Source organism: Sus scrofa, chromosome 2 (assembly GCF_054392235.1).
Source record: "Sus scrofa isolate SSC_HxYL_T2T_F1_AM1 chromosome 2, Sscrofa_HxYL_maternal_Yorkshire_Landrace_v2.0, whole genome shotgun sequence".
NCBI lineage: Eukaryota > Metazoa > Chordata > Mammalia > Artiodactyla > Suidae > Sus > Sus scrofa.
In genome coordinates, this window is record NC_139384.1 from 91,907,674 (window position 1) to 91,920,163 (window position 12,490).

Here is a 12,490-nt window from a genome sequence, read left to right on the forward strand (position 1 = left end):
GCCCTTATTGGGCAGATCCACCCGAGTCTGTCTTACTTAGAAATATCCCCTGCTCCAAGACAATCTTTCCCTTTTTCCTCCTCCCCTTGGAGCTAACTCCTCTTCCATGAATTGCCCTCCCAAAGATTTAGGAAAATACTACATTTAATTACATCAATTTTCACAAAAGTTTAACACACTAAGTTTAGCATTAGTAGAAGGGCAGCGTTTATCTTTAGGGCAAAAAATACGCTGAATCTCTCATTAGCAAAATACATGGGGAGATTGGAGGAAAGTGTATAAACTATTCTATCGCCTTCTCCTACTCCAGCCTTTGTCTAAATTCCTCCCCTCCCAAATCAAAACATAAGAGGATGTCAACACCACCAAAATACTGTGATCCCTGATCTATCTCTTGCTTAATGACTCAAGGAAGGTATCACCAACAATAGATGGTACAGTGTTTTAACCAGATGTCTCATTCAACTATCTGGATAGGGATTAGGTAACTAGAGGTAATTACAGTAATCACTGGAGTGCTTTCCTAAGAAGTGTTTATCCTTCCCCACCTCATCTGTTTATACTAACAAACACTGTAGGAGGTTGGTGAGAAATCTCAGTTGATACCTAAGTACTCTCTAAATTCCACTTGGCTTGCTGGCTCTAACTTACTGAGGATGTATACTAACTTTTGTTTTCAGTTATTACCAGAGAGAAACTTGGCAAAAAGCAGAGCTCTTTGTTCTCTCCTTTCTACCACACAAAGCTTTGCTTTATGCAATAAGCAGTATGCCCTCTCTGGTAGTGGCAGAAGAAATGGAATTTGAAATCCCTTCAGGAAGTGAAGTGTTCACCCCTAAGCTCTGATCTGTAGCTAAACCTCTCACATTCAGATCTTTTTTATTCAACTTACTTACTGATTTACCAAATTAAATACCAGCAACTCCTATTCACTAAGCACCTATGACTATGCAGTAGGCACTATGAGTAATAAAGCCCTCATTTTCACCATCGAGGATCCCAAGGATTCAAGAGCTTATGTACCTTGTCTAAAAATACCCTTGTTCAAGAATAATGACAAGTGTTGGGCTGAGACTGAAACCTAGAACCACCACCTCCATAGTCTAGGTTGTCTCCTATGCTATACTGCCTCCCATTACTATTTAATTCATGTTAGAAAACAAGAAGTTTTCAATAAATCCCCAATTTGGAAAATCTCAACAAAATTTCTGTCAATTGAGAATGAAATATCTGGAATTTTTCTAATTTTCACATTAAAGAGTAAGGATAAACTATTTCAACCACTCATTTTGCACAAAATGAAACTGAGGCTAAGCAAAGTGAACAAGCTTTACCATGTCACAGAGCCATGAGGGGGGCAGAACTGTCCAGTCTTCTTATTCCTAGTCTCTTCTTTTTTCACTGTACCTACTGAGAGCTAGATAACAGTTCACAGATATAAACATAAAATTTTTCTTCCTTATGCCCAGGGTCAACAACCAATTGGTGTAGTTTTGTTCTTTGAACAAAGTTTATTGTCAAATAAGACTGGTAGGAGTTCCCGTCGTGGCGCAGTGGTTAACGAATCTGACTAGGAACCATGAGGTTGCGGGCTCGATTCCTGCCCTTGCTCAGTGGGTTAAGGACCCGGCGTTGCCATGAGCTGTGGTGTAGTTCGCAGACGTGGCTTGGATCCCACGTTGCTGTGGCTCTGGCGTAGGCCGGTGCCTACAGCTCCAATAAGACCCCTAGCCTGGGAACCTCCATATGCTGTGGGAGCAGCCCAAGAAATGGCAAAAAGACCAAAAAAAAAAAAAAAGGACTGGTAAATGCTGCACAACAAACCCCACCCCCCATGGAAATTCCCTAAACTTTTTTTTTTTTTTAATACTGGCCACACCTGTGGCATATGGAAGTTCCCGGGCTAGGGGCTGTATCAGAGCTTCAGCTGAGGCCTATGCCACAGCCACAGCAACACCAGATTCCAGTCACATCTTTGACCTATGCCACAGCTTGTTGCAGCGCCAGATCCTTAACCCACTGAGCAAGGCCAGGGACCAAATCTGCATCCTCACGGGCACTACGTCAGGTTCTTAACCTGCTAGCCACAGTGGGAACTCTGGAAAATGTTTTTCAAAAAAGAACACATGGAGTTTCCGTTGTGAAGCAGTGGAAATGAATCAGACTAGGAATCATGAGATTGCAGGTTCAATCCCTGGCCTCGCTCAGTGAGTTAAGGATCTGGCACTGCTGTGGCGTAGGCTGGCAGCTACAGCTCCGATTTGGGGAAAAAAAAAAAAGAAAGAAATATAATGTGCTAATATTAAGCTTGTGAAAAATGTATCTAAGGATACTAAAACTATAGGCTAAATTTGAATTTACTTATTTATTTTGTCTTTTTGCCATTTCTTGGGCCGCTCCTGCGGCAAATGGAGGTTCTCAGGCTAGGGGTATAATCGGAGCTGTAGTCACCAGCCTACGCCAGAGCCACAGCAACATCGGATCTGAGCCGCGTCTGCAACCTACACCACAGCTCACAGGCAACACGGGATTCTTAACGCACTGAGCAAGGCCAGGGATCAAACCCACAACCTCATGGTTCCTAGTCAGATTCATTAACCACTGAGCCATGACAGGAACTCCTAAATTTGAATTTAAATGAAAAAACTCCACAGTTTAACTGGCAGCACTTTCAATTCCCCAATCACAGGATTAATTCTATAAATCTGAAAACTATCAGACAAGTCTTCTGTATGTAAAACCTTTTCTATATGTATCTTTTTGGAGGTCCTGCATTCCTTCAAGTACATGATAGGCTACTTGGTAAGTATTTATCTTCTAAATGCCAATTATAAAAAGACATTTTGGAATTCCCACTGGAGCTCAGTGGGTTAAGGACCTGATATCTCTGTGAGGATGTGGGTTTGATCCCTGGCCTGGCTCAGTGGGTTAAGGACTTAGCATTGCCACAAGCTGTGGTACAGGTCACAGATGTTGCTTGGATCTGGTGTTACCGTGGTTGTGGCAGAGGCCACAGCTACAGCTCTGATTCAACCCCTGACCTAGGAACTTCCATATGCCACAAGTATGGCCATAAAAAGAAAAAAAAAAGGGGGACATTTTTGCAAATTTTCAATTCTACCCTTTATTAATTATCCCCTGGGAAAATAAAGAGAAATGTAAGAGAACATATGTACAAGTGAATATTCTCCAAGACTGCCCCCCCTTTTTGATAGAGCCGTGCTATTTATCAGGTACTTTACATGCATTATCTCATATAACCCTTTTAAGAACCCATGAAACTCTTTCATAATAAAAACTTAACTGGGGGAGTTCCCGTCGTGGCACAGTGATTAACGAATCCGACTAGGAACCATGAGGTTGCGGGTTCGGTCCCTGCCCTTGCTCAGTGGGTTAACGATCCGGCGTTGCTGTGAGCTGTGGTGTAGGTTGCAAACGTGGCTCGGATCCCGCGTTGCTATGCCTCTGGCGTAGGCCAGTGGCTACAGCTCCGATTCAACCCCTAGCCTGGGAACCTCCATATGCCGCGGGAGCGGCCCAAGAAATAGCAACAATAACAACAACAACAACAAAAAAGACAAAAGACAAAAACAAACAAACAAACAAACAAAAAACAACTTAACTGGGAATAGAAGAGAGTTTTCTCACCCTGATCTAAGAAACACTCACAGCTAACATAATAATGGTCAAAGACTGGGGAGTTCCCTGGTGGTCTAGTGGTTAGGACTTGGTGCCTTCCCTGCTACAGTCCAGGTTTGATACCCAATCACATCAAGCTGCTGCATTGCCCAGCCAAAAAAAAAAAAAAAGTCAAATGATTTCCCTCTAAGATTAGGAACAAGACTAGGATGTCTACTCTTACCATTTCTATTGAACACTTTACTAAAACAATTAAGTGAGAAAGAAAGGGGGGGGGCATCCAGATTGGAAAATAAGAAGTAAAACTGCATCTATTCACAGATTACATAATCTTGTATAGGAAAAAACTAAGAAATCTTCAAAAAACTAATAGAGAATTAATAATGAGTTCAACCAGGTGGCAGAATACAAGATCAATATACAAAAATTATATTTCTATATACTAGTAATAAACAACCTCAAAATAAAATTAAGAAAACATTTCCTTTCTCAGCACATCAAAAAGAATAAAATATGTAGGAATAAGTTTAATAAGAGAAGTGCAAGATCTGTACACAGAAAACTACAAAATATCACTGAGAAACTAAAAATCACTCGAATAAATGGGAAGATTTCTCATATTCAAGGACTGGAAGACAATACTGTTATGGCAATGTTCCTCGTATTGATTTACAGGGTTAACAGCAATCCCTATCAAAATCCCAGCTGCCAGAAATTGACACGGTGATCCTAAAATCCTAAAATTTATTTGGAAGTGAAAGAGATTCAGAACTACCAAAACAATTCTGAAAAAGAACAGAGCTGGAGGACTCATACTTCCTTCCTTTCACACTTATTACACAAGACAATGTAGTACGAACATAAGGATACGTGCAAATCAATGGAATAGAAATGAGAGCCCAGAGGCAAACCTTTAGTTATAATCAACTAATTTTCAACAAGGGTTTCAAGGTTATTCAATAAGGAAATCTTTTCAAGAAACAGTGCTGGGAAAATTAAATATCCACATCCAAAAAGAATGAAGTTGGACCCCTAACTCGCATCCATTAACTAAAAATGGATCAGACCTTATATGTAAGAGCTAAAGCTATGAAGTCTTTAAAAGAAATTCACAAGACACCATTAAGTGAAAAGACAACCCACTAAAGGGAAGAATATTTTTGCCAATGATATATCCGACAAAGGACTTGTATTCAAGATATATAAGAATTCCTACAACCCCAAAACAAAAGACAGCCCAACTACGAAATGGGAAAAGGACAGAAATAAATGCATACCTACAGTCAATTAACCTAAGACAATGGAGAAAAGAGAGTCTCTTCAGCAAATGGTATTGGGAAAGCTGGACAGCAAAACTTAAATCAATGAAATTAGCATACTCCCCTCACATCATGCTCAAAAACAAAGTCAAGATGGTTTAGAAACCTAACTATAAAGACATAATGCCATAAAACTTCTAGAAGAGAACATAGGCAAATCATTCTCAGACACAAATTATAGCAATGTTTTCTTAGATCAGTGTCCCAAAGCAAAAGAAATAAAAGTAAAAACAAATGGAACCTAACTAAACTTAAAACCTTTTGCACAGCAAAGGAACAAAACATCAACAAAATAAAAAGAAAACCTATGGGAGTTCCCGTTGTGGTGCAGTGGTTAACGAATCCGACTAGGAACCATGGGGTTGCGGGTTCGGTCCCTGCCCTTGCTCAGTGGGTTAACAATCCGGCGTTGCCGTGAGCTGTGGTATAGGGTGCAGACGCGGCTCGGATCCCGTGTTGCTGTGGCTCCAGCGTAGGCCAGTGGCTGCGGCTCCGATTCGACCCCTAGCCTGGGAACCTCCATATGCTGCAGGAGCGGCCCAAAGAAATAGCAAAAAGACAAAAAAAAAAAAAGAAAACCTATGGAAAGGAAGAAAATATTTGCAAATGATGTGACTGACAAGGGGCTTATATCCAAAATACACAAATAACTCATACAACTCAGTACCCACCCCCCAAAAAATTTTAAAAATTGGCAGAAGACCTAAATAGAAGGTTCTCCAAAGAAGACATATAGGTGGCCAATAGGTACATGAAACCATACTCGGTATCACTAATTATTGGAGAAATGCCCATCAAAACCACAATGAGGTACTACTGCACACCTGTCAGAATGGCCATCAAAAAGAATACAAATAACAAATGTTGGTGAGCATGTGGAGAAAAGGTAAACCTTGTACAATGTTGGTAGCAATGTAAATTGGTGCAGCCACTGTGTAAAACAATACAGATATTTCTCAAAAAACTAAAAAGAGAACTACCACAGGACCTGGCAATTGAAGATGTGGTGTGTGTGTGTGTTTAATTGATACACCCATAAAAAAAAATAAATAAATAAAAACACAAAATTTTTTGCCATTTGCAGCAGCATGGATGGACTTGGAGAATACTATGCTAAGTGTAATAAGTCAGACAGAGAAAGGTAAATACGGTATGATGTCACTTATATGTAGAAGCTAAAAAAATACAAACTAGTGAATATAACAAAAAGAAGCAGACTCACAGATATAGAGAACTAGTGATTACCAGTGGGAAGCGGGAAGGTGGAAGGGTGATACAGGGGTAGGAGACTAAGAGGTACAAACTATTATTTATACAATAAACTACAAGGATCTATTGTACAACACAGGGTATATACCCAATATTTTTATAATAACTATAAATTAAGTATAACTTTTAAAAAGTGTGAATCACTATACTGTACACTTGTAGCTTATATAATACTTGTACCTCAACTATAACTCAATGAAAAATACATACATTCATGATGGAATATTACTCAGCCATAAAAAGAATGAAACATAGCCATTTGCAGCAACATGGATGAACCTAGAGAATACCATACCAAATGAAGTCAGACAGAGAAAGAGCAATTATATCACTTATATGTGAAATCTAAAAAACTATACATATGAATCTATAAACAAAACAGAAACAGACTCATGGACAGAAAAAAAATCTTACCGTTACCAAAGGAAAAAGGAAGGAGGGTGAGGGATAAATTAGGAGTATGAGATTAACAGATACAAAAAAACTATACATAAAATAGATAAATAACAAGGATCTACTGTGTGGAGTTCCCATCGTGGCTGGGCAATAGCAAACCAACTAATATCCATGGGGATGTGGATTTGATCCCTGTCCTTGCTCAATGGGTTAAGGATCTGGCGTTTCCACAAACTGCAGAGCAGGTTGCAGATGCAGCTTGGATCCTGCATTGCTGTGGTGTAGGCTGGTGGCTGCAGCTCTGATTAGACCCCTAGCCTGGGAACTTTCATATGCCACGGTGGGGCCCTTAAAAAAAAAAAAAAAAAAAAAAAAAAAAAGGAAGAATTCTTGTCCTATCAGATATTAAAACTTGCTATAAAGCTATTATTATTAATTCAGTAATGCTACTGGCAGATCAGCAAAAATAGAGTATGGTAAGATATTCTATGAGAAAGAGGACTACACAAATCAGTGGAGGAGGGGATCAACCATTCAGCTAACCTATAGTCTCTTCTGGAAAAAAGTGAAGTTGGCCTCTTAGCTCCTACAGACAAAAAGTTAAAATTCTACATAGATTAAAGGTCTGATTTTAAAAGGAAATCTGTAAAATATTTTGAAGAAACAAAAAAGAACATCTGTATAACCTCATTAAGTGAAAGGCATTCTTAGACAAAACAGAAACTCCAAAAGCCAGAAAGAAAAAAAATGGCAATGTGATGACATAACAAGTGTAAACAAATATAAATGAAAAGATAACAAAGATAAATGATGTCATGAAAGAAAATATTTGCTATATATGACGTATACATAAAGAACTCTTACAAACTGATAAAACGTCAATCCAACAGAAAATGAACAAAGAATTGACAGGCAATTTATATAACAACCAACCATAAATAGTCAGAAAGAGCTCAACCTCATCTGTAATCAGGAGTTTATGGAACAATGGGATTCAATCTTAAAATCAGCACTTTTTATTCTGCAACCAAGTTAGCCAGAAAGCAAACCTTCCATATACTATGTGGACCAGCATTATCTATTTTTTAAAAACAGAGGCTGATAAGCCAATTCCCCAATCTTATATCTCTATTCTTTATCATTTAAAATAACTCAAAATAAGTGTTTACATTAGCTGTTCAAACCCAAGTGATTGCAAAACTAAAAACTACAACCACCATTACCACTAGAAATGCAAATCAAAATGAGAACTCTGAAAACTTAATTAGATTGACAAAAACTGAAAAGATATTATCCAAAGCTGGCAAGGATGTACAGAAACAGGTCCTCTTACATCCTCTTGGTGGAAGTGTGAGCTGCCAAAACTCCCTGGAAAGTAGTCTAGCAGTGGCTCTTAAAATGTACAAAGTACATTGTTTTGACCCAGTAACATTACATTTTTAGATTTTGTTTAGAATTAAAAGCCTTGTTATCTCTGCAATATTCCCAAGATCCTTAATTTTCCTGAACACTTCTTTTACCTTCGTGTTCTAACTGAAATTTGGCCTTTCCGGAAGATACTCCCCCTGAAGCCCTCTATCCCATTTCTCTCTCATACCTGTGGGTATGGAAGTGAGAGAACGGTCCTCCTTGTTCATTCCTACTTTGGGGGATTCTTCTTCCCTTCTGTTTAAAAAGTCCATCTTCATGTAGAGGAGATTAAGAGAATTAACATTAGTGATGATGTCCAGGATTAGAATCATACTTTTGGACTTCCTTTGCTACATTCTTTCTTAAAAGTGCCCCATACTATTTCCATTGGCCCTACCCACTTACCTGTAGTTGAAAACAAATCAATACCTAGGGCTGGAGAGGCAGTGCTAGGTGGGAGGAAAGAGAATCAGAGTTCTAGATTAAAATCTAAGCTTATCACTAACCTTAGGTAAATTATCTCCTGACCCTAGTTTACACACCAACACCAGAACCATACACTTTTGTTTACTGGGAAGACTCAATGATCTAGAGCACTTTGGATAAAGTAAATGCCCAGTAAGTGTTTAAACAATGTCAGAAACAAAAACACCTTCAAATCTCAAGACTTCTTTTTTCCTACACAAACAGAAAAAGGATCATTTCTTCCTCTACTGGCCACATGTAACTCCTTTAGTCCCTTCTCTCTTTGTCCATGTCATCCTTCTCCAGCTGTTCAAACAGTAACCTAGAGGCAGCAAACCAAGGCACCAGGAGAGTCTGCTACATTTGGAAATTAGGAAAAATGGACTTGGTAACAGCGACCTTCCCTATATTTCCACTAGCACCTCTCAAAACCCATTATTTCCCATTTGAAGCAGCCTAAAACAAATATCTGCATTAGCTATTCATATTCTACTGGTCCCCCCCCCCAAAAAAAAAACCAGGAGAAAAGAATAACTAAAAAAAATCTTAGAAGACATCAAATGGGCTTAGAAGCCTGATAAATATACCCTAAGCAGTTCCAATCAAATCACATGCCACAAAAAAAGTGAGAGAGGAAACCTAAAATTTCTATCTTCCATCTCCAAACCCTGCTCAAACTGTTCCTCAGCTCTGCCCACCATCTGTTGAAATTCCACTGCTCCTTCAAAGTAGCAAAGTACAGTGGCAAGAGCCCAGCCTTGAAATCCAGATTCACACCCATTAACTTCTGATTCTACTGCCAATACTTAATAGCTTAATGACCTTGAAAAAAATACTTCAAAAGACCTGTTTCCTTCACCTAGGAGCAGGCATACCATCTGTGTCACTTTACAGGGCTACTGTGAGATTTAAACACAATGGTTAGGCACCATGCCTAAAGCTTGGTAGAAACTTAACAGGGTTACTAAGAAGCCACCCTTCTTTCCCCCTCCTACTTCCATTAATATGCTTATCATTCCCTAAATTCTCACAGCACTTTGTTTATATCACTGTGTTTTATTACACGATGAGCACTAACATAACTGCAGAATACTCATTATTTATATATGAATCTGGCTTCTCCATTAGACAGGATGGTTACAGACATGGATTTCTAAACCTCTGTCATTTACCACTTGGGCAAGTTATTTGATTTCTCAGAACCTGTTTTTTCATTAATAAACTGAATTAGGGTTAATACCTTACAGTGTTTAAAAGAGTTAATGTACATCAAATACCTGGTATAAATCTTGACACCTAGTAAATTTCAAACGTTACTGGTAATCTGGATGATGAACCTGATCCAAGCAACTGCTTAAATAGCATACAAACGTAAAATGCATTTGCTTTATGAAATACAATTTCATAAAGCAATCTTATTACAACTTTAATCTGCTACTCACCTCTCTTTCTTATTTTCCTTTTTTTTTTTTTTTGGTCTTTTTAGGGCCGAATCTGAGGCACATGGAGGTTCCCAGGCTAGGGGATGAATGGGAGCCGTAGCTGCTGGCCTACACTACAGCCACAGTAGCAGTGGATCCAAGCTGCGTCTGCAGCCTACACCACAGCTCAGGGCAACACTGAATCCCCAATTCACTGAGGGAGGCCAGGGATCCAACCTGAGACCTCGTGGACACTAGTTGCGTTGGTTAACCACTGAGCCACAACAGGAACTCCCTCACCTCTCTTTCTCAGAGAAAATACCCAATAAAGACAAAAATAGAGGTTCCTATGTACTTTACTCAGAAATGCTACCACATATTCATGTTCTTCCAGGTCCAAACTAAGTACTTCATGACTTATAACTCATATCACCTCATTACATTCAAACAATATAGGGGCTTGTCCCTTAAGAGCTGTAAAGGGTAAAATGATCTGCCAAAGTTCAACAAAACTCTGAAATTAGTGGTCTACCAGGAAGTGGAAGCTAGCTGTCTGCTCTTTATTTACTACGATTCTAACTTGCTGTGTCATCAATTTCTCTAAGCAAAACTTCAAAGGCCAACTACTTCTATGATAGTAGTTGCCCATTTATACATTTCCAACCCACTGCTCAATTTAAGAGAAAAAACTCTTTGAAATTGACTGCGGTGAAATCTAATCAAGGAAATTACAGAAGAGAGAACTTGCCAAAAAAAACAAAGAAAGGACAATATTACAGCATCTGCATTTCACTCTCAGTTGTACAATGATACTTAACACAGGTTGTAGAGCACTCAAGAGCTCAGGAAAGGTCTTAGAAAGATGGACTTGGTTTTAAATCTGAGGCCACCACTTAATAGCTGTGTAACCTAAGCATGTGACTTCTTAAGCCTCATATCCTCACTTGTAAAACAGGGATTCTAACAGTGTGAATCTCACAGAACTGTAGGACTAAGTGCTATAATGTATGCTAAGTTTTAGCAAAGTACTTAAAATAAATGGGATTCTAACCACCTATTGTTATTGCCTGGGAAGGAAGGGTCTTGGTAAATACTGTGGAATGAATAAATATATTTAGCACATTTTGTGTTAGGAAATAAGTGTACCACTAACTTTAATTCTACCCCAAGCTAAATAATGATTAACATTAGCAATACTGTTTGAGAGCAGGTTACAGTGTACAAAGCCCTTCAGACATCCATAAACTCACTGCATCTCCACAACTTCCTTAGGGGGTAAACATTTTTAAGATATATATTTTAGAAATAAGGAAACTAGTATCCATCGGGGTGATAAAGAGCCAAGGTTACCTAGGTCTCCTCCAACGAGATTCTCCAGCTCAGAGATGAGGTGCTCAGTGCCAAAAGTTCTTAACCCAAAGATCCACTAAAGGGAGGCAGATTCCTTTTACCACCCTCCTCAAGCAGAGTCAAGCACTGAGTCCCGGAATAAGCCAGGGGTAACAAACCCTTCGGAGGCCACTGATGACATTTATAATGCTGCATTATTTCCTTAGGAGGTGTCCTCCCACACCTTTAGGGCGGGGGGCAGGCCTGCCCCCACCCCTAAGGAGATCTCCCAACACAGGACCTGGCACCCAAGAGGCCCTGAGTACATGTTTGTGGAAATGGCATGTGAGGCTGGTAGGAGGCTTTCCAGAGACCCGAAGCGAGGCCAACTCCGCAGTGGGGATTAAGCATCTCAGTACCGTCAGAGTCGTTGGGCCAACAGGGTCCGACCGGTAACCGGGATGAAAAGGCTGGCTAAGGACGGATTCAGCTAAGGGGAACCTGGGAAGCTGACCCTCTGAGAAGAGAATGAGGAAAGCGGGCGTGGCTGCAACCATTCCCGAAAGGCCGGGGACCGACAAGAGGCTCGGGGGCCGGGGGCAGCAGGGCAGTTGGCGTCTGGGGGGGAGGGGGCCGCCTGCTGGTCTGAGAAGAATCTCGGGCCCAATCTGAACAGGGTTCTGGGCTCCTCTAGGGACCCACTCTCTAGCACGCGGCGACATTCGCTGTACCGAGTACTCGCTGCTACCTGAAACTGCAGCAGCTTCTCGGTCTGCTCCTGGGTTAGATCCCGCTCCTCAGGCGCCGCCATTTTGCCGCCGCCTCTACGCTTCTGACCCGTCCGCACCGTCACCCGCCGGAAGTGACCTCAGCAGCAACCACATCCGGTCTGAACGGCCTCCAGCACGCAACTGCGTCTGCGCGTGCCGGCACACACCCCCGCCCCGCCACGGGGGGGGGGTGCGGAGAATGCTGGCAATTCCTGCCGCCAGAGGGCGCCATTCTCGGGATGATCTCGAACGGTTCCGGAAATTGTCGAGAGACTGTACAAATCGCTCTTAGGAACAGACCTAACAGAGACTTGGACTCTGGAATAGCTTGCAGAGAGCCGAGAGGTCCCGAAAGCCACTCGGCAGCTTTCGGTTGCCCCCACGCCCCGCAATGTTTCTTAGGAAATTGTGGCAGTTCGCAAATATCGGCTGTTTGATACTTGATTCCTGCCGTCATGTTTCCAGAAGCCCC

General features: G+C 40.8%; 1 protein-coding gene across 5 annotated transcripts in view; it reads right to left on the reverse strand.

Moving 5' to 3' along the window:
• The window catches only part of FAF2 (Fas associated factor family member 2), a 52,376-nt gene extending 40,294 nt beyond the window's left edge, over positions 1 to 12,082 (reverse strand). For 2 of the 5 annotated variants that reach the window (XR_014838012.1, XM_003123660.5), the window contains exon 1: positions 11,997 to 12,082. Coding sequence is in view for 1 of the 5 variants with exons in the window: in XM_003123660.5 (XP_003123708.1) it covers positions 11,997 to 12,059 (63 nt within the window). In the remaining 4 variants the exon portion in view is untranslated. Of the gene's footprint in view, positions 1 to 8,220; positions 8,306 to 8,438; positions 8,483 to 11,996 lie in introns of all 5 variants that reach the window. The other 3 variants (XM_005661468.4, XM_005661467.4, XM_085013785.1) reach the window with 3 other exon arrangements.
• Between the last annotated feature and the right edge of the window lie 408 nt (positions 12,083 to 12,490).